Below are 22,996 nucleotides of genomic sequence, written 5' to 3'. Positions count from 1 at the left end.
ATGAAGAAAAGCTAAGTGAACTGGGTCTGTTTAGCCTTGAGAAAAGAAGACTGAGAGGGGACCTGATCCAGGTTTATAAATATCTGAGGTGTGGCGGCCATAGTGGTGAGGCCAGTCTCTTTTCAGTGGTACGTGGAGACAGGACGAGGGGAAACGGACATAAGCTGCAGCATAGGAAGTTTCGCACGAATGTGCGTAAGAACTTCTTCACGGTGAGGGTGACGGAGCACTGGAACAGGCTGCCCAGGGAGGTTGTGGAGTCTCCTTCTCTGGAGATATTCAAGTCTCGCCTGGACGCCTACCTGTGCGACCTGGTGTAGGGAACCTGCTTTGGCAGGGGGGTTGGTCTCGATGATCTCTAGAGGTCCCTTCCAACCCCTACAATTCTGTGATTCTGTGATTCTGTGATGATTGTATTAGTTACCAGCTGGAGTCTTGGCTACAAAGGGTAATTAGGAGAAGATGTAAAAAACTCAGGGAGATTTGTTCTTTTTACTGAAATGATTACGTAATTAGGACAAAAGCGATAGCATTTGAGGCTGTGTCAAACATAGGCCTGCATTTTAAAGAATGCTACGCATAGTATGAAACCCAAAACTTCATTTTTCAAACTTACTATAAATAAATCTGAAATAACATAGGTCTGGTCCCTCCAGATGGGAGTTATGTTCACACCGGCAGAAAATTTGAATAAAAGGTTTACTGTCCGCCAAGCTGTACAGAAATGTTATTCAGATAAAAGTGTGATATATTTGTGGCAATAAACAAGACATATCTATATATATGAGATAAAGATGATTCTCCAGAAAACCTGAAGAACGCTGTAAAAAAAGCCCACTTGAACATTCACTGATATATGTACTGTTCCAGTCTAAGAAAAATATGTTTTTTTTTTTTAATTACCTAGGCACTGTTTCATCTTTCTTCCTTAACAAGCAAGCACTAAATGAACCTTCTTAAAAGCTGTAGCACTGAATCAGATAGTTACTTTTTGTCACTGTCTTGCTATGCCTACAGAATTATCCTGCATATCTGTTATTCAACAAAGGAAAAACTAGTAGGAAACAGAGGCTTAAAGGGGATGACTACTAGAAAATCATAAGGAAGTGCTATGGAAAGAAGAAAGCCAAGAATGAGAGAGAGTAAACATTAAAGTAATCACTATTTGCTTGTACTTAGATATCTGTAATTTTGTGCCCTAATCCCTAAAGTAACTAGTGGTCAGTTGAGTGCTAAAAACTCTTTTTCATGAGCTTTTAGATAGGGTGTTACACAAACCAGTTATGCAGCTCCTAGTAAGACCCTCTGTCCAGGTTTGCTGTATTTGAAGCGCAAGAGGGATGGGCAGAAAATAATAAGCTGTACACAAAGGAGCTTACTCCTTTGTCCAGCCTTTCAATAGATCAATAAATCAATAGGAAAAAAAATCCTCTTGGATCAGATATCAAATACTTTGTTATTTGCTATTCAGATGCTGTAAGGCAAACATGTATCATGAACACAAAAGCAATTTTGATGATGGAATAGTTCTCTTATTGTCAGCCTCAAAAAAGGAAATAAAAACAAACACCTAACAGTTACTGGGTTGATAGCCATACCTGCTTTTCCAGATCAGAACACAACTCTCCTAATTGTATTCTTGCTGGCAACACAAGCAATCTTCCAGTGCTGCCGCTTTTTCTGTAACCTTTCTTCTTTAGCTGTAACACTTATCCCATTCAATAAAATGTGATCCACGCTACAAGGAGAGATTTCTTTTAATTATCAGAGGGCATTACTTTTACTAACTATTCTCTTCCAGTAGTTGTCTCCTGCCTCTAGAAGTAGCAGGCTACCTGGAATGTTTCTTATCCGATGATAACTAATGACTTCAGTCCCGGTAACTGTGATCTGAATTTTATCTGAATGTGCTGCAGTTTTCTGTACATTAAGACTGCAGACCTAATTCTGTGAAAGCTTTTCCAGCTCTACAGGGATTCGGTGCCCTTTTTAGTTTGTTCTTACTTCAGCTGATTTTAAAAAGACTGTTTTGCATCCTCAGAATAAAAAATATATGTATTTTTTTCCTGGCACCTGAAAAAAAAAGGGCAAAACCAAAAAAGGTAACAGGAAAAGTCAACCTTTATCTCTTTGTAAAGATGGGACATATTCACATGAGAGGACAAATTAAGTAGTTTTAAGCTTCCTTTGCTCTCCTGCTCTTGTAGAACTTTGATCAGGCTTACAAAATTATCCTGTAGGGACAGACTTGTGTTTACAGGCTTTCAATTTTAATCAACAAATTTTCACATCCTCTATCATTCTTGCCAGCAGTAGCCTGCATGATTCCTAGCAGTCTAGCTGCTATAAAATATCTCAGCATAAGATGAAAATCCATCCAAGAAGCAAATGACTGTTCTCCATAATCCTGCAGCAAGTCTGCTACCAGAAACCGGACTTAGTTTGCTTCAAGTGAAGTTGGCTATTTCTACACTGCACTAGGTTAACATGGTTACATTTTATAAAGTTCATCAGGATACTTAAAAAGGCTGGTGTAAACAGAATACCCCCCTGATGTATTTGGAAAAGTTTCATGGTGAAAGGAGATAGAGAAAATTAAGACAACAACAACAACTAAACAATTGAACTGTGTATTGCCAGAAAAAAACAGTTGCCTTGCCAATTAGTAGGAAGTTCAGTCTCACATACTTGAGGCCTAGAGCCTGAATGACAAGTCTCACTCAATACAACTAAAGGTACCCACATGAGAAAATACTACAGATTTTAATAGACATTAAATCAAAATAGGATATTATGGAAAATTCTTTGCACAACTGAAAGAAAAAAAAATGTAAAAATAGCAGAAACTGATGTCATTTCTGTACACATTCTACACTGGTTGTGATGACTCTCCCAGTCAGGAACCATCCATTCTACAGATATCCCAAACCAGAGAGCTTTACTGACTCTTGTATCAGTTCTGGATAACTCTACAAATTGGTTTCACCTAATGACTCCCATTCAAGGTCTTTCTACTTCATTCACATTCCTCATTCAGGTTGGATATTAGGAAAAATTTCTTCTCAAAAAGAGTGGTAATGCATTGGAACCGGGGAAGTAAGTGGTGTAGTCAATGTCCCTGGAAGTGTTTAAGGAAAGGGTGGATGTAGCACTTAGGGACATGATTTAGTGGGCAACATTGGTGATAGGATTGGACAGTTGGATTGGATGATCTTAGAGGTCTTTTCCAATCTTAATAATTCTATGGTTCTATGATTCTTCAGAGGTAAAAAATAGCAAATGATATAGCCTTGTCTGCCCCCAGGTGTCATGTGGCAATACTTTTGGCATATGATGAGATGGACAGGATTTCCATTTAATTATTAGACAATCATTCCACAGTACTGATTTACAGGTATCAGGACTTTGATCAAAGCTCCTGAAGTTGAAACAAAGCTTGATCATTTTGTATTTGCAGTGTTTTATGAGCAAATGAGAACTATACAACCATCTATGATCTGATCACAGGATGTAATGTAATGTTTCTGTGGCATTTCTGTCAGCAAGAGTAGATTGAGCATGGGAATGAAAAACGTTAAACATTCTACTATCAAGTGAATGTATTTCCATTCTTAGTTCATCTGTGCAGACAGACTTATACTTTACTACTTTTCTCTTGGCAAGATTAATTAGTTGCTGGGTTCTTTTTATGAGCTCTACTGTGAACTAAACTGTTTTCTTCTTTTCATTTATGGAATTTCTTACTAGTAGTTATTTTTAAGTAAGATGTTGGTTTCTCACATGCCTCATGGAAATAAAGGAAAATGTGAAAAACATCTACTGGAAAAATCTCCATACTTCAGCAGGCCCAGAGGATTTAATAATCAACATGAGATTTTCTTCCTGAATTAACGACTCCTTTGTTTTAAAAAAGAATACCAATACTAAACAAACAAACAAAAAAAGACACATTTGCTTCTCATTCTCAGTGTTTATTTTTGGAAGTCTTCCAGAATTATCTTTTGACTGCGATTGCTGACGTGGGCTAAGGAAGCATTCACTAGCTTCAGTATTTCTAGAGGGGCCTTGGGAATTTATTTACTTATTTAGTTAGTTTTTACAGGGAGGAGACAGTATTCTTTTTTTTTTTTTCTCAAAAAGCAGATGGCAAGTTGAAGACTGTTTCACTGACTCTGACATTTGTCCAGAAGCATATCAGCAAACTGTTACAGTGAGAGGGACAAAAACCTTCTGGTAGAGACTTCAAAATCAGAAGGGAAAGAAAAAGTGTTATCCTTTCCTAGCAGAAATCTTCTGGCTTAGCTCCTTCAAATTATTGCATATATAAGAGTGAGTGTAACTCTCTCCACAAAATTCATGTTGGCTGAAGCTTTCAAAATAAATACGTATCTGCTTCATTTCCATTTGCTGATGCACTTAGGAGTAGAAACCTAACAGAAGATACGGCCAATTGCAGGTTTATTCAGCCTGTAAGTCATGGCATATTTCACCAACAAACACAAGTCCTGGTCTGTCCTCCATTCACCATGAGGACCCAATAAGAAGTTAGCACTTCCATGCTCTCTGGCTTGCAAGGCCTTGTAATTCATTTCTGATTGCAATTACAGGAGAACACAGACTTTTTTCCACTTGAGAACAAAGAAAATGGGATGGCATGGATGAAATTTAAAACCTTACATCAGTTTGACATGGAGCACTGCTCTCTGTGAGCCCTCCGCACATCATCTGACTTGCTTGTCAGCTGGCTTAGGGCCAGCAGTGACTGCTGCAGGCTGGAACAGGGGAGGCTTTTAACTGGGCATGAGAGCAGGAGAGCAAGACTAGAAGTGTTGTCCGTGAGGCACTATCAACTCAAGCCAGTTTCAAGCTCTCTCCTTGAAAGTATTGAAATAATATTTTAAACCAAAGTTTATGGTAAATAAAGAATAGAAATTCTGGCTGATTGTCTGGGTTAGCTAGAGTAAGGTTCAATAGATCAGCTAAGTCAAGAGCTTAATCAGTTTATTTAATAATGTGACAGTTAAGGTGACATACTTTTTAAGAGGATTTGAAAAAATGGAAGAGCAAGGAAAAAGGTAGTTTAGTATCTTCAAAATAATCTTTGCAGAATTTGTTCTTGGAGTTTGAGGACTTTGAACTATCTGGAAATGATAAATAGTCTGAAGAACAAAGAAAATATGGGAGAGGAAATCTCCATCTTAAATCTCTGGTGCACTCTGTGAAGAGCCTTACACTATGCAAGCATTCTAAGAACTGGTGATGTGGCTGAAGCCTATTACTTTCAGGATCAAATACCAAACAAAACAAAAACCAAACAACAAAGAAATACAAACTACCTCCCCAGGTAAGAAAATGGATCCTGCCTTTTTTTCAATTCCAGTTTTATGCCTTCTTTGTCTTTACTGAATTCATTCTTGAATATCTCAGCATAAGAAGACATTATAAGAATTTCATAACAAGAATTCTCCCTACTGCAGTAGCATCATATTCAAAGGGAAAACTTCTGTAATAATTAGCATTGATGGGAAATGCATGCAAGAGATCAACAAGCAGATACATTTTATTTTGGAGTGATTTCACTTTAAGTTAGATAAACATTGTGTTTAACCCAGTAGGCAGCTAAGCACCATGCAGACATTTGCTCACTCCCCCCACAGCAGACAGAATTGGAGAAAAACTAAAACTCATGGGTTGAGATAACAACAGTTTAATAGGACAGAAAAGGAAGGGAAACTAATAATAACAATAAAAGAATATACAAAACCAGTGATGCACAATGTAATTGCTTGCCACCCGCTGACCAATGCCCAGCCAGTCCCTGAGCAGCAGCAACTCCTGCTCGTCAACTCCCCCAAGTTTAACTGTCCAGCATGATGCTGTATGGTACAAGGCATCCTTTTGGCTGGTTTGGGTCAGCTGCCCTGGTTCTGTTCCCTCCCAGCTCCTTGTGCCCCAAAACGTTTTCTGGCAGCGCTGTGCAAGAAGCTGAAAAGACCTTGACTTAGTGTAAGCACTATTCTGCCACAACTAAAATATCAATGTGTTATCAACATTACTATCATCCTAAATCCAAAACATAGACCCATACCAGCTACTGGGAAGAAAATTAACTCTATCCCTCCCAAACCAGGACAATAACTTAACAGAGATTTCTCTGAATTATATAAATACCACATGTTTTCAATGCCTGGTCTTAAGCACTTAATGTGGTTCTAAATTTATTGTTAATGACCAAAGTTAACAGAATCCAAAAAATGTTTTAGACGATGATAAAAACAATTAGTGTCCTGTGATGAACATAATTGTCTAGATACAATCCAAGTTGAAGCACACTAACTCTTAACTGCAGTCTGAAAGTGTGCTGATAAAGACCAATAAATATACAGAGAATTTGAATGCTGAAAGATACTACATACAGGAACAATGAATGGCACATCTAGAATTAAATATATATTTTCTACTTCTGCCTATTGACAATTCCATTTGTCTTATACTACTGAGCTAGATAAGAAAAAATTGAAGTCCAGGCAATCATAAGTACAAAGTCTTTTTTAAAAAGAGAGTTTTATGCTGTAAGATAATGATTGATAGTTAAGAAAAGTTTAAAGAATTGGCATAGCAAGCAACTGTGTTACAGAATGTGATCCCAGTTCTGCAACTTACCTCTTCCTTATGATTCTTTATTGGCATACAGAGAATACTCTGAGTCTTATACCCTGTGATCTGGTCAACTTCTGCATTGAATCTTGGATCCTGATACAAGAGAAAAATATGATTATTTGAATACATGCCTTCTTAAAAGGTTGAAAAAGTCTGATATCTGAATTAACTGTTATATAGGATAGCAAAGGTTCTATTACTACCTAATAATCTAGGTTGTTTTTAAGTTGTTACTGTGTGTTCAAAGAAAAAAAAAAGTGGATCATGAGTGCCAGTGGATAAATACAGTTGCCAGACAGAGCAAAAAAAAAACTGTCAGAAGAAGCCTTTCTTCAGTCTAGACCATTATTATAATTAATTTATGCATATATCTCCAATACAGCTTTTATCATCAAGAGGAAATTACAGAAATATACAGAAAGGCATGTAGCCACAGAAAAACAAAGTTTCATGAAGATGGTTAGACTTTTTGCCTCACTCTGTTGCATCTTTTTTTTTTTTTTTCAGCTCAATGTTGTTATAAAGCTTTGATTTATTTAAACTCAATATCTATTTCTAAAGAGCTGCTGTCTTTTCTTAAGCAATTTATTTCAAATTGAGTACAATGACCCAATTCAAGGAGAAACTTTTAAAATACAAGAGTAGGTAAAGTCCCACTGAAATAATGTAATTAACAAATGTTTAGGCACTTTTTGAGTTTCTTGAAAATTTAAACAACATATGCAATCATTCTGCACTCCTTGTAGCTTCTGAAAAATACTACTTGGTAATGGTACCCAATTCTATAACCATGCTCAGAGTAACCAAGACATGATCGATCAGAAGTGTGCATTTTTATCTCTGTATATTTGAATCAATCAATTAATTTAATAAATTTCCATCACCCCTAAATTCAAAGCACAAAATAAACATATCCAAAGAGTCTGGAAATAAGTGATGTTAAGATGAGGTGTAAGAGAAGTCTTCTCCCACTGCTGGATTCCTTTCCTTTTTGTCATCTAGCCTTATATTAAATTAGACAAATTATAGTCTTATTTTATTTGGAAGACTGCTATACAGTTCAAACCCTCATCCTGGTCTTATTTCTTCTGCTCCTGCTCTTTTTGCCTCAGATACAATCAAATCCTCAAAACTGTTTTCTGTTGTAGGACTGTAGTTTTGCAGACAATTACACTCATAATTTCATTCATTTTGTTGTTCAAACATTTTCTTAAGAAGTCCAAATAGTAATGTGCACATAAATGGTTAAGGCTGAAAATCAGACTGCTAATGACAAAGTTAAATAATTTATTTGGAAGTTATCATTCCAGTTGCATTAGTCATAGCTCCAAGTTTCTGTGTCTGTGTATGTGTGTAATACATGTATTATAATTGGAAGTTTACTGTCTGCTTTCTATCTTGACTGGTGTATGTCAGTGTAGCTCCAAATACATATACTAAAATGATAATATTACATCAGCTGATAATATGACTGTTTCTAGTTTCATTAATAGTTCATGACAGGTTTTCTTGGTTTACCTCATATGCATTCTTGATGTTCAGAGGCTGGCCTGTAGCTGCTACGTGGCCCACGATGCCCTTGTTCCACTCCAGGCGAATGCAGTTATTTGAAGCTTCTTCTAGGGTGGAACCTTCAGCCACATCAAACAGCCTGCTTACAAGAAACTTCTCGTTAGAGCTATCCTCACATACCAAGAACAGGGAATAGCGATCAGCAGCTATAAGCTCATGGATATGTAGGAAAATTTTATGGCAAAGTGCTGTGACATCCAAATGACTAGAAATGTCTTTCACAAGTTCTAAAAGCCTTGAGCACCGATCTCCTGCACTGGTCCCAGTCCTTGGAGATTGCAGAGGCATCTGTTCCTTCTTTTCAGAGCCAGAGAGGAAGCTTACTGCTCCTACTGAGTCCTTGACAAAAATCGGCCTTAAGGGTCTGTCAAATTCTGAAGCAGAGATTTTCCTTGCTGGTGTTCCAGAGTTGGTGGTCTCAGGGCAGGCAGGCTGGTGACAAGCACAGGATTCACTCTGAGACTTGGTCCCCTCCTTGCAGACAGGGATGGTATGAACTCTCTCAGCAAACCATGCATTAACCATTTCTCTGTGAAACAAAAATAAAATACAGTAAACAATGTAAGTTAAAAATCCTCAGGAACTAATATATTTGAAGAAGACACTGCAAAGAGGATAACTTTAAACATTTTCATTCAGTGAACATGAGTGCACCTTTAGAGCTCCTCTCTATCAATATTCTTCTACTTTAGGCAATGTTTAGCCTATGTTAAGTGGTACTGTTTTATCCTCCATAACAAGAAAACTCTTTCTCCTTGAAGGAAATACCTGAATAGGGAAAGGAAGATTGCTTATTATGTGGCTTTCAGAACATAGAAGATCAAAAGTTTTCACTAATTTTGTCCTTGAAATTTATAATTTCAATTATTTATAAATGAAACTGAAAAATCTATACATTGATTTATAAAATGTATAAATGAATGAAGACAAAACTTCCTGTTTTAATTCTACTTTTCTATCCTGATTTATCTGTAAGCACGTATATCATCAATAACATAGTATACTTTTTCTTATCAGTGTATATTTACTCTAATATTTTTCTTGTCCAAAATGTATTGATTCATTTTAATATGGGGCTTTTTATTTAATTCTCTCTGTAACAAGGCTTCCTCACAGCACATGATCTGCTCTCAGAAGTATTTTTTTTCTGAATTACATAATGTTTGGTCCTATGAACAGCAAATATCTTATTAAAAAGTCTGATCTCTTGGAAACCTTTCATGGTGGTCATGTTTTAAATTTGGGATATTTTTTATTTGCTCAGCAGACCACAGGAATTTCAAGAGTGTAGCTGAATGAAACCTTGGAAATTAATCAGGTTAGTCAGCTGCTGATCGGTTACAAGCATCAGCATATGTTAAATATGTGGAGCATAGCACATGACCTTTCTTTTATTAATCTGTTGTAGAGTGCAACAGCATAAGTTAGTTGCTAATTGCTAATTCAGAGAAATGTAGCTGATTAAAATCTAAAATTCACCAATACTGTATTTATGAGCAAGCAATCCACAATAGAAAACTTATCTGTCTTACACTGAGTAGGTTTGAAAGAATTTCTTAGATTTTACAATTGTATACAACTCATAGGCCTCAGCTGCAGGCAAACATGCTATGAAAAAATAAAATGACTTTGGAAATTGTGTGACTATAATGTGCACCTGGCAAAAGAAAGTCATGATGTTACTGCACATATTCCACTTCTGTGTGGACTACCTGGAAATTCTTCCTTCTCCAAAGCTGTTTAGTTGAGGCAGATCTCATTTAATAAAGCACTGTAAAACTATATTCTTCTCTTATTCACAATATTGAGAGAGCAAATATATACATGATAGATAATTATTTTTTTTAATGTATTTATGTATGTTGTCCTGATTATGGTAAACCTTACACAGATGGTTAATATCATTCATAGCCCTAGTAATCTTCATAGAATCATAGAATCATAGAATGCCCTGGGTTGAAAAGGACCACAGTGGTCATTGAGTTTCAACCCCCCTGCTATGTGCAGGGGCATCAACCAGCAGACCAGGCTGCCCACAGCCACATCCAGCCTGATCTGGAATGCCTCCAGGGATGGGGCATCCACAACCTCCTTGGGCAACCTGTTCCAGTGCTTCACCACCCTCGTGAAGCGTAAAAAACTTCCCCCTAATATCTAATCTAAACCTCCCCTGTCTCAGTTTAAAACCATTCCCCCTTGTCCTATCACTATCCACCCTCATAAACAGCTATTCCCTCTCCTGCTTATATGTTCCTTTCAAGTACTGGAAGGCCACAATGAGATCTCCCCGGAGCCTTTTCTTCTCCAAGCTAAACAAACTCAGTTCCCTCAACCTTTCTTCATAGAAGAGGTGCTCCAGCCCTCTAATCATCTTAGTGGCCCTCCTCTGAACCTGCTCCAAGAGCTCCATGTCCTTCCTGTTCTGGGGGCCCCAGGCCTGGACGCAGTACTGCAGATGGGGCCTCGCAAGAGCTGAGTAGAGAGGTACGATCACTTCCCTCTCCCTCTGGCCACCTCTTCTTTAATGCAGCCCAGAACACAGGTGGCCTTCCAGGCTGCAAGTGCACACTTCTGGCTCATGTCCAGCTTCTCATCCTCCAGGACCCCAAGTCCTTCTCTGCAGGGCTGCTCTCAAGGAGATCTTCCCCTAATTTGTATAAATACCTGGGATTGCCCCAGCCCAAGTGCAACACTTTGCACTTTGTCCTGTTGAACCTTATTAGGTCCACAAGGGCCCACTTCTCCAGCCTGTCCAGGTCCCTCTGGATGGCTTCCCTTCCCTCCAGTCTGTCAACTGCGCTGCTCAGCTTGGTGTCATCTGCAAACTTGCTGAGGGTGCTCTCGATTCCATCATCTGTGTCACTGATGAAGATGTTGAAGATCACCGGTCCCAAGACTGACCCGTGGTGGACACCAGTTCTGACCAGCCTCCACCCAGACACAGAACCATTGATCACAGCCCTTTGGCTGAGACAGCCAGCCAATTCCTAATCCATTGAACAGTCCATCTTTCAAATCCATACCTCTCCAATTTAGAGAGAAGGACGTGGTAAGGGACCATGTCAGAGGCTTTGCAGAAGGCCAGGTAGATGATATCCGTACCTTAAAGGCTGAATGTCCATTGTGGACACATAAGACATTTGTGAATTTTCTGAAGATGAGAGCACTGAGTTTCATAGAATTATAGAACTGTTTGAGTTGGAAGGTACCTTAAAAGGTCATCTAGTCCAGCTCCCAACTCTTTAGTTGTAAGGGTCTTTGTCCAAAGCCACTAAATGAAATATTGGACAGCATTAAGGCAGTGAGAGATTTGCCTCTGAGTTCCACAGGTCTAGGATTTCATTCCTTGTTTTTCCATTTTCCATAAAGCTCCTGAAAAAGTGCTTGCTATAGCAGTAATACACCTCAATCAACAGATATTATAACTTTCCCAGCAATCTAAAGCTAATTCAATTATTGGAAACATTGTGCCAATGAATACTATGAAATTCCGTTGTTATTCTGAGTTTTGGCTCATTGCTTAGATATTTAGTATTCAAGGACGTAAACTCTGTCTTTTTAAGTATATTAATAAAAACTACTCATGATCTTTTTTAATTAAAGCAGTAATATGTACTTTTTGTGAAATCACCTCAAATATTTCTTTAAATGAAGAAACATAAGGAACATTTGATGTATTAATAAGACTGCAATTTTAACAAGTTTACTTTATAGTACTTACACAGCATAAATATTAAATGTGGGAGTTGTGACTATTTATTGCTGAAATACATAATACACATAAGGCAATATCACATTTGCAAAAGCTATTTCAATGAGAATCAAAATAACATTTATAACATTCGTTCATTTTATAACATTTGAAATCTTCATTTTTAAATTGAATGAAAAAGCAGAATGAAAATTAGCGATGGCAGTGACTAAAAATATCCTTAAGATAAAAACATAAATGGAAAAAATGTGTAAGTAAACCCAGTACAACTTCAAATATAAGTGCTGATAACTTTTTATCAGACGCAGTATTTTATATGTCAAGGTTAGTTTGTTTTTTGGTTTTTTGTTTTGTTTTGTTTTAATATTAATCTCCTTAAAAGAATCAATTACTTCAAAATTGTTGCTTTTTCTAAACAAAATTTGGCATCTAGCACTAAGGCTTCAAATAAGAATCTGAAAATATGAGCTGAGTACATTTAAAACACATTCAAACACAGGCAGATAAGTAGAGAATAATCAATAGTTTGAAAAGAAGTCTTGTGAGTTGAGCCAATTTCATGTTTGTGTGTGCTGACTTGATTTTTGGACACTGAGGACTGGCACTGGTGTAAAATAAGATTTATATCCGACTGCTATAACTTAGTATGAGATGGAGAGAGCTGTATGCTTTCTTAAACTAGCCAGTGATTAGATATAGGAAGCTGTATGTTTTGTCTATGTGTGTTTTATTAATGGATTGCCATGAATCTGTCTATTGTACTGAGTGACAATATTTTTTTAGAGGAATCTGATTAACTACTTACTTATATATGAGAAAGTAGAATATAAAATGCTATTATTTTGTTTAGCTCTCATTTACATTGAATTTATGCAGGTGTATGTGTTGATATAAGGCACAAAGCAAAGAAAGATTCAGGTACCCTGTATGGAAAAGCAAAAACTAAAGCAGAATTTTGGTTTGCCTTGAAACTTGTCCTTTCATTTATTTTTGAGTGTTGTGTAATGATGTCCTCTGGCTTTAATAATGTAGTATGAATAATAAGTAAAACCAATTCTGGAAAAAAAAAACATTCTGAATTCTAATACCAATTCTCAAACTGTGGACATGAAATAATTTAGTTTTTACTTCTTTGGCTTTTTGCTCTGTAAAATAAGTGCTCTAATGTTTCTCTGTCTTCTGGAGGTTATTGAGGGATATGGAACATAACTGTAAAACCTTTCCAGTGAAAGTAATTGCATTTCTTTAATAAGGTCTGGCTACTTGTTAGCCATCTGCAGTAGTTAGAAGTGCTTTGACATTGAACAGAACTGTATGTGGAGCTTCATAATTATGAGTAACATATTCCTCTACCCCTTAATGCCTCTTAGATGACAGTCCAATAGATGGCCAACACAGAGTGCAGTTGTCAAAGAGCTCTGTAGGTTAACAGCAACAACAACATTTTTACCTATACTTTTTAAAGTGTGGTTTTGAACTTCAAACCATTTGGCATTTTAGTTTAGGCAACAAGAAAGCTGTTCAAATTCAGATGGAATAAGAACAGTGTTTGCTGACCTTTTACTGAACACTGTTAACAAGGAAACTATTTAGCCCTTTTACACACAGTTATGGGTGGAAGAACAGATTTTCACATCAACCCATGTATTCTAGTTGTGTGTGGAATCTATGAGATGAAGTCTTGAGAAGTATTGACAACCTGTCCTATTTAAAAATGCATGACAAAAGAATTTCTACAAATAACTATTTTCTCAGCAAAGAGCACAAAAGATCCAATGCTAGACACATACTGAACCACAAATGCCATGACTGAACTGGAAATTAGTAAACAATGCTATGTATGACCAAGATGTTATTTTGAAAGGACAATGTGAAGAAACAAACACCCTTGATTATTCTATTCACACGAGCAGCGTTCAGTTAGCATTGTCATTGTTAAGAGCTGATAGTAAGGACGGTGGTGAAAGTAAGCTTAGAAGTTACAGCACTTAGTCTGTTAGTCAGAAGGAGATACTGAATTTTAGTGATCTATGCAGATAGTTAAAAGCATGCAGTGTTTCCATCACAGCAAAGTTTTTCAATCACTACAGATTGGAGAGTTAAGGATCTGCACTCCTTCATATGTGCAGCATACATTCTTTTATGCACTATAATCCTTGAGCTTCCACTTGAGAAAGCTATGGTTTATCCTAGAATTCGTAAGCAGGAATAGTTTACTATGAAAAAATAAATCCTTTAGTCACTTAAACCAGACAAACCTGGTCTTTCCTCTACAAAATACAATTTCAAAGGACCATGATAATACCGACTGCCGAATTTGGCAGGTGACCTCATTGAGCAGATGATAAATCTTGAGATAAATTTTTGAGAGGTAAAAAGCAAATGAAAATACAGCAGAAGATGAAATATTTGAAGAAAAAAAGAAAAGACTATTGTGAGATTTGTGTGATTCTTCTCTCTATCATCACTTGTATCCAACTACACGTGTAAAATCTGCATTACATTATCCCTTGAGAACTTCAGAAACTTCAGAATACTTCAGACTCTCTTGCCCTGGTGTGTTAAACTGTACAGAAAGTGGAACTGTCCTCAAAAGCAAGAGGTTTTTATGAGGAATAAACAAAACAAAAGAAAACAAAAGAAAGAAAAAAAGAAAAATGAAAATCAGAAGTTGAGAAAACAGAGACAGCTTGGTCATGCAGAAGAGAACACAGACCTGAAAAGAACCTCAGCTTCTTTATTTTCTGTGCCTTATCAATCAAACCATGCTGATCTCATTACTACTCTACTCACAGTCTAGGAATATTAAGTAATTTCTTCTACCCTTCTTTGCATCACTGTGCTTGTCTTCAGAATACGCAGTGTATTTCTCAAAGCACCCAGAACAACCAACAACAACAAAAAGCACCTGGTAAAGAAGTTCAAAGAGTAACAGCCAAATGATAATTGCCTTGCTCACATGTAACCATATTTAAGGCCATACAAATGTGACCATTAGGCAAGCACTAAGTATGTTTGGAGAAAAAGTGAAAAAACAGCACAAAAGTAACACTGAGAATCAACTATGATAGTATACTGCATCCTACCCATCTGGCACAAAAATGTGTATAATTACTCCATAAAAGGAGTAAGTGCTGAGTGGATTTTAGTGAAACAACAAATAACAAATACATTTTCTCTGTTGCTCATAAATCTTTCATATATACAACGTAATTTTTCAGGTGTGTTGAATGTTTTGCCAGTGTTTCATTCAAACCAGCAGTTACTGATAACCCGCCTATCTTCATTTCAGCTGGGACAGTTTTTCTTCCCAGTGTCTGGTACGATACTGCATTTTGGTTTTAAAAGAAAAATAATATTGATAATACACTGATGTTTCTAGTTGTTGCTGAGCAGTGCTGCACGGAGGCTGTTTCAGTTTTATATTTCTCCTACTGTACTACCAATGACAGGGGGCCCAAGGAGCTGGGAGGAGACAGAATCAGGAGAGCTCATAGAGACTGGCCAAAGGGATATTCCATACTGTATGATATCATGATGAAAGGAAAGTTTGGAAAGGAGTGGGAGTTCAGCTCTCACTTTTACTTCCATTGCTTGGGGGCTGCCTGGATACTGGTCAGCATCTGGGATAGCAATTGCTTGTGCATCACTTGTTATATATGTTTGAGCATAGAGAGAGAGAGAGAGAGAGAGAGAGATAGTATATATATACTTGTTTGTCCTAACTATTATCTTGTTCCTTTCCTCTATCTTAGTAAATGATTTTATCTCAACCCACGAGTTCTATCTACTTTGGTTCTTATTTTTTATTATCTCCCCATCCCACTGAGGAAATGGGGGAATGAGCAAACAACTGTGTGGTGCTGAGCCACCTGCCAGGTTAAACCACAACACTGCTTCAGGAGGGAACTGAATTCAAACTTGCCTACTACACATAGATCACTCTGAAAGTAATGCCTCCTATTTATTCCCATGGAAACTACAACTACAAAGAACACAATAACATTACTTCTTAGAGCAAATTCTCAGCTACAAAACACTACCTTTCAACAGAGTCACCACCATTAGCTGCACATTTTGCCGGTGATGAACAAGAGCCTGCATGCTGTATTTTTAAAAATCTGCATGGCTGTCTGGAATGTGCCATGTCTTTCATGTCAAAGTTTCCACTGCTGAAATGCACTACCCACCATCTCACTGTGCTCACATCCACTGTTTCATCTCCTTAAACATTCAGCAAGCACTGATGAATATCAGTGGGTGCTATTTTTTTCACATAGTTCCATACCTTTGCTTCATGTGCACTTCCATGTCTGATGCCACTTTGTCAGACTGATTTTGTGATTCCATCTAGCACATGGCAATAAAATGTAACAGAACATTCAGCCTCTACTGCTGTACCACCAACATCCGCCTCTGATGTCATGGGCCAACATTATAAAATAGGACATATTACTTTCAGAGCAGCTGTCATAGAATGCCAGCTTTTAGGTATCTTAATTCCTGTGGTCTAATCCTGCAAATGTTGAAGTCAACAATATTTCACAGCAAGCTTGTCTATTTTCTCAGTGGCTTTCCTGAAAATAACCACAAGATGTCTTCAAATTTCTTTCCTATGTCTTGACATAATTTAGACACAGAAATCATTTAAAGGGTTAACAACTTGAAATCTATTCAACATTAAAAAATAAGTTTGAAAATTACCACAAGTCACTTGGAAATTAAACTCGCCTTCCCATTTTCTTTCCAGTATGTCCTATTTCACCATCATGTTTGATGTGTTTATGTCTCCTTTCTAGCTATGGAAAGACTTAAATAAACTGTGTAAGGCCTCATTAGATGGAAGCATTAGAAATGACTGTGAAAAAAGTGTTTCCCCATTTACTGAAAATGTAAATTGACAAGGACAATAATTGTTTTTCCTCAAACCCTTTCCAGTTGTGGTTACTAAAGACGCCATTTCTAACAGCGGTAGGCAAACAGTTTTTGAAGACAAAGTATAACTTGAAGTTGATGTCAATTTTTTTGGCACAACTTGTTCAAATATATGGACTTACATTTAATGTTAAACATGTAAGTGGTCCAACTGATTTCTGTTTGAATACAGATCTAAATGAAGAACTCTGATTTGTGATTCAAACCACACTCATGAAAGAGAAAGAACCACTTTCTGGAAAAATGAAATAGTATAAATCTTGTCTGATGCTCCTATAATTTTTAAAGTAGGAGACAGAAGTTGATTTATTACTTCAAGCATAAGTATTAGAAATGGGAAACTCACTAACAGCCAATTCTTATATCTTTTCAAGTATTTTTTAAACGACTGCAAACTTAGTGTTTTACAAGAATAGCTGTCTTGTATATGGACTTTCTAATCGCAGCATAAAGACAGAGAAAATCCTCAGAGGCTGAAGGTCAAATGCTAAAATGTGACCCTTAATTTCCCCTCCAAATGTTTACTTCTCATTCCAGGCTCAAAAATTTTAAAAATATCTATGGACCCACTTATTTAGTTCTGGAAAGCAATGGCACAATACCAATGATGAAAAGTTAAGTTCACACCTGCCCAGCAAATTTCCATAAGTCTCCACCACTTCACTTCCACTTAAAGTCCCAAAATAGGGGTTAAGTAAGACTTAAGTGGAGCACAGACTTTGGGCTGGCCCTCTGTTCTGGGGCGAGTTCACCATAATGCACAAATAAATGGGAAAATATATATATTTCACTAAGCAAATATATTTTGTGGCTATATTTTCAGTGCCAGACCTAATGTGAAATTACAACTGCTGAGTAATTCACAAGGTCCATTTGAGAAGAGTTTCTTTTCTGGCACTTTGTAAATAGTTCCTTTTGTATTTAATGCCTTTTCTTTTTTTTTTTAAGTAAGTCATATAAGTCAGGAAGCATTCCATATAAATTTATCTATGCTTCTTTGTCAGAGAAAGACTTGTATTCTGTGATTTTATTAATTATATTTATTCATTTAATCATGACAAAAGCAAAATGCTTCCTCTTTTCTACTGAACATGAAAGTACGTTGTAGCATATTAATTCAAGTCTAGAATGTGCTGTCTAAACTGGCTTTGCTTTTATTTTGAATCTGGATCACGTATTCCCACACAATTCATCTTTAATCTAGCATTCAAATAAGCATAAACATAGTCTTTAATATTTAAATGTGCTTCCTTTGATCTCATGACATCATAGGTGGTATGTCATGATTTTAATACTCGTTTGTTAGCTAGCACAATTTCTATACCCTATGGATAAAAGCGTTTAACTACCTTGTCTCCCAGAAAGGCAATGTATACCTCAACTCAGTGTTTCTTCCTAGTTGCCATACATTTAGACCCCGTTTTCTAAATTCATCCTATTAACAGCAGTAAGAATGGAAATGAGTTTCAAATGCCCACTCGTGTTATCACAAATACCATAAGTTATCCTGAAACAAAAGAAAGCAGAAAGATGTAAACTGAAAGTAGTTAACCACATTTTATTTCTACCTGGTCTCTAAGGCTTACCAATTGTATTTTAATTAATGTATTGTGATTGCCTGTTCATTTATCACCTAGGGCAAAAAATAAGTAGTAAAAGCGTATTCTCCTTGCAGATGCTTCATACTATCTGCTGGTTAGTTTATCTTCAGGCCAAAAATTCTGTGTGGGATTTAAGGTTTCAGCTTTTGAGAGATTAAAGATATAAATTGCTAGTAAGTGATTTCTGACTGTTTCTCAAATGATGTTTTCCTCAGTCTACAGAATTTGCTGCTTTAGACATTGTTTCCAAAATACTCAGGCACAGACATAACTTTACTTCCAAGAATAAATGCCAAAAATACTTAATCACATTTACAACTTCATTAATGTGGATAACATTCCTAATGCTTCCTGAATGCTTTTTGAGTCAGGAGGTTAAAATATTTTCAGATGATCTTAATACTTGCAGTTATCAAGAAAGGCAAAAGGATTTGAAGACTATTTATAATTGAGACAATTATGGAGATCATTAAACTTACAAGAAAGCCTTCCAAGTTTTCATAGAAATGATTTTTTTTCTGCACATCTTTCTCAGAAAAGCTCTGTAAGCATCTAATAAAATTAAGTGGGAGAAAATATTCTGATCCCTGTATTAACACCTCTGCTTCCTGTGGCTTTCAAGCCATGGTCCACAGAATCAGTGGGTCTGCAGTCCTCTTGTAAATGCTTCAGATCAAATTACTTAGAAAACCAAGTCCGCTTTCAGCATATCTGAACAATTTGTATAGGATTCTGCGCCTCCACGGGAAAATTGTAAAGGGTCCTTCAACCACTGCCTATTTTCTGTGGTCACAATAGATTTAAGTATGGCTCATACTTGCATGTTCTTAAAAAAAACTACTGACATATGAAAGAATACTAATCCTAAGAAAAGCTTTAGGCCATAACACATTTCAGCGCAGAAAATTTTATATAGCTCTGTGATAATCTGAATTGTCATATAGTTGCTCTAAAAATTCATTTCTTTTCAATTAAAAAAATGAAACAATTTACCAAAGTAATAGCATAATGACAGATAATCTTTATGAGATTAAGCATCAGACATTGAGATCCAGCTCAAGAGGGAAGACATTTCTGAAATGCCCTCTAGACACAGGGATTAGAAGGCAAACATACCTGCAGGCAAGCCAGCATACCACAAACTGTCCACCAACTATCAAGAAGAAAAAAAACAAAACTGTACTTATTTTCGAAGTAATAGATGTAATTGATATATTCAAATTGTGCAGTCTCTGAATTCCAGCAAAGTACAGGTTCCCAGTAAATACCACTTCTGGAAGTGCCATGCTGTTAAGGACCTTTATTTTTCCAAAAAACAACTCCACCTTAATTCATTTGTAAGTATTTTCTAACCCTGCTTAATAAGCCAAGATGTATTTATAACAAAATAACCTATTTCCAGTGAAAAACATACTTGGTTTAATAATTTATATCCACTGTATCATACATTTAGGAAGCTTGATAAAAACTGCCTGGGACAATGCCTCTAACCAAGAGAAGAATTTTTATACTGTTGTTTTGGCAGTCTGCTGTGTGAGATCGCTAAGAGAACTGAAAGAGAATCACTCTTGTATTTGTAAGAGAAGGGACAAATATAAGTCAAAAATGCAGAAGTATTCCACAGAGAGATGGAATACGTATCAAGTTTGAGCATGACAATGCACGGATCGTTTTTTAAGGGAACGTAAAATGATTAATCTTTAGGAAGATGAAAAGGGTAATGGATTCGGCCATAAAAGCCATTCAGTTTTCTGACAATAGCATCTAATTATACTTAATAGCTTCCAAGAGCTACAAAGAGCCTTCAACAACAGTGTGGGTAAACAAGACAAGACAGTCTAAAAGAAACAGTTTTACTTGAAAACTTTTCTGCTTTCTAGGAAGCGAACATGTGCTATGCAATTCTAGAGCTTTGAAAGGAAAATATAGCAAAAAAGGAAGGAATAAAATAAATTGCTTAAATGTAGTTGCAGCCAGGCATTTAGGAAGTCTTGAACCCTAGGTGTGCAGTAAGACACTCTCTGTCCAGCAGGTTTGCCAGCCAGAAGACTGAGTCCCTAAGTGAGCCAAATTCATCTCTGATTAAACTTCTCTGAGAGTACTGATGACATACTTCCCCTTTGCTGATCTGCACTTTGATCACACTGTAACACTTGGTGGATAATAGCTATTTATATCATCTCTGTATATCACTTATCTCCCTGGTGCAAAATAAAGTAATAAATAGGTGATTCTGTAGCTTCCTACTCGTGGGATCAGAGTTTGTTCACATACTGGAAGCTGGGATAAATGTAAAGCTATTAAGCTGTACCGCACGTTTGTGAGATTGGAACCTTGTGCTACGCAGGTAGAAGCTGATCATCATAGCTTTAGAACAGAATTTGTCAAAGCATGAATATACTGGCTTGTGCAACTCCCATACCTGAAAAATAAAATCAGCAGCATAAGACCACCCACAGTATTAAGTTTATAAGTAGTGACTATACACCTAGTTCTACAAACTATTTATTTTGGTGGTAATTAACAAAGCACTGAAGAAATGAATTAATTATAGTATATATAAGTATATATGTTACTTGATACCTTGCATAAAACAAAATTAGGTTCTGATTCAAAGCCAATTATCGTCAGTAGAAAGGGCTTGTAAGGGTAATAAGTGGTTGAGCTGGTGATCTGTGTACAAATACTTGAAAAACAGATACAGAAAGTTTTGTCAGAAGCGATCACACCTAGCAATTTGAAGTGGAGTGTGCCTCTGTGCTCTGTGAGAGACCAAGCTAGCTAACATCTAGCACTGCTTCTTTCAGTACCTGTGAGGAATTTGCATATTATGAAGCAAAACAAAACAAAAAGAGAGAAGTAAATTAAGATTAGAAAACAGTCAAAATAGGCTCAATGAACGTTTTTTGGCTTGACAGAATAAGTTTACTGCTAAGTAACCAAAGCACTCACAGCACAGCCAGTTCACAGCCAGTTGTTGTACAAAGATTCAACTAACACAAAGCATAACATTAAACATTATGGTGGTTTTTTTTCTTTTCAAGTTCTAACACATCTCAACAATGTAGAACATTAAACCTTTTTTATCAAAAGAAATCAATTCTATCAGACTGCTCAGGTGTACAGGATATCAGTTCAGCGAATAAAATCTGGACCAGCATGCAGTTGGGTAACTCATAACTTGTCTCATCAAATCCAAGATGTTTTATGAAGGAGGTATTCCTTATTAAATATTTATAGCTTGCTACTTAGACAGTAAGTAAAAGACAAAAAGCAAACCAAAACATTCCATGCAAAGCAACAGAGAAGATAGTTTTGAAACTAAAACAATGTTTCCACCACAGTAAGACATCACAGAATTATCGCCAAGCAAGATCTCCAAGTCAACAGCTTTTCTGCAAAACCTTCTCTAAATGCAGAAGCATTGCTGTCACCATGACATGCCTGAATGGTATTTTGCAAACTACTGCCTGTTTCAGACTCACACAAACACAAAGCTGTGCTTCAGCAGAAAAAAAAACCAAAAGGACTAACCAAACTTCTCCATGGGGAAAACAAATCTGACATAGCGGTTACTATTAATTAACATTCTTATTTGTTCAATACTACTTCCAGTTTCCAAAGGAAGTGTGACAGGCTGAACTAATAAAATGCTACTTCTCAAAGCTGCTAACCTCCTATTTCCTGGAAAAACAAGCTACCCTTCGATTCCATACCATGCACTAGGGTTCAGCAGAACAGCAGAGTTAACTGCATCCATCGGTTACAGCTATGCACAGCCTTTTTTAAAAATTCAATACTTTAAAGACCTTTTTAAAGGCGTTTTCGTTATTTTTCTGCCAAATGAACCTCAGGAAGAAGAAGCAGAATAAAGGGACTGTGTGACAGATGGTCACCAGAAAGCAGGCGACCCCTGAAGCTTTCTAGCTTGCTGTGAGTCAATTATTAATGTGGATTTCTCTTCTTACCGCCCCATCCCATGCGGAGAGGAGCGGCAGCAAAGCCTCCCTCAGAACGCATCCATCCCCGCTAAGTGACTTGCGAAAGAAGCAAATCGGCAGCGGTGAGCAGATGGTGCAAAGCTCAGGAACAGGAGAGGAGACGAGAGGAGAAGTGAGCCCGCGGAGATGGCGCGTCCGAGGCACAGAGCGCAGGACTTACTGACCCGAGCTCTCCACTGGGATGTACCGTGGGAGCTGCAGATCGCCTGTGCTCTGCATCCCCACCGCTTTGTTTATCGGAAAATATTCAAAATGGAAACCTGACTCCACTTCTAAAAATAGCTGAATTTACTGAGTTTCAACTTGAAGTCCCACTGCTGAAGTGTGACAACGGTACGCAAATACCTCGTCTTATCTCCAAAAGGCAGCATGTCAAGCCACTGGGGGAAAGCCTAGACGAGCTCTTCGGGTCTTTACATTAGCTCTTCGCAAAAATAAAGCAAAACCCAATAAAAATAAAGAGGGCAGAGCAGGGCACGGAAGATCAACCACCGCGAGCGCTGAGCCGCGGGGAA

At 37.1% G+C, this 22,996-nt stretch overlaps 1 protein-coding gene and 1 long non-coding RNA gene across 5 annotated transcripts in view; one reads left to right on the top strand and one right to left on the bottom strand.

Annotated features, from left to right (window-relative positions):
• Positions 1-22,974, bottom strand: part of PDE5A (phosphodiesterase 5A) — a 61,709-nt gene extending 38,735 nt beyond the window's left edge. For 2 of the 3 annotated variants that reach the window (XM_003205710.4, XM_010709941.3), the window contains exons 1-3: positions 22,827-22,974; positions 8,179-8,761; positions 6,664-6,753 (exon numbers count right to left, since the gene is read on the bottom strand). In XM_003205710.4, coding sequence (XP_003205758.2) covers positions 6,664-6,753; positions 8,179-8,761; positions 22,827-22,852 — 699 coding nt within the window. In that variant the 5' untranslated portion in view covers positions 22,853-22,974. Of the gene's footprint in view, positions 1-6,663; positions 6,754-8,178; positions 8,762-22,448; positions 22,619-22,826 lie in introns of those variants that run through there. The other variant, XM_010709943.3, reaches the window with a different exon arrangement.
• Positions 1-22,996, top strand: part of LOC109367301 — a 116,220-nt gene that overhangs the window by 54,519 nt on the left and 38,705 nt on the right. The window lies entirely within an intron of this gene.

This window comes from Meleagris gallopavo, chromosome 4 (assembly GCF_000146605.3).
Source record: "Meleagris gallopavo isolate NT-WF06-2002-E0010 breed Aviagen turkey brand Nicholas breeding stock chromosome 4, Turkey_5.1, whole genome shotgun sequence".
NCBI lineage: Eukaryota > Metazoa > Chordata > Aves > Galliformes > Phasianidae > Meleagris > Meleagris gallopavo.
This window is presented reverse-complemented; position numbering and strand designations above follow the sequence as displayed.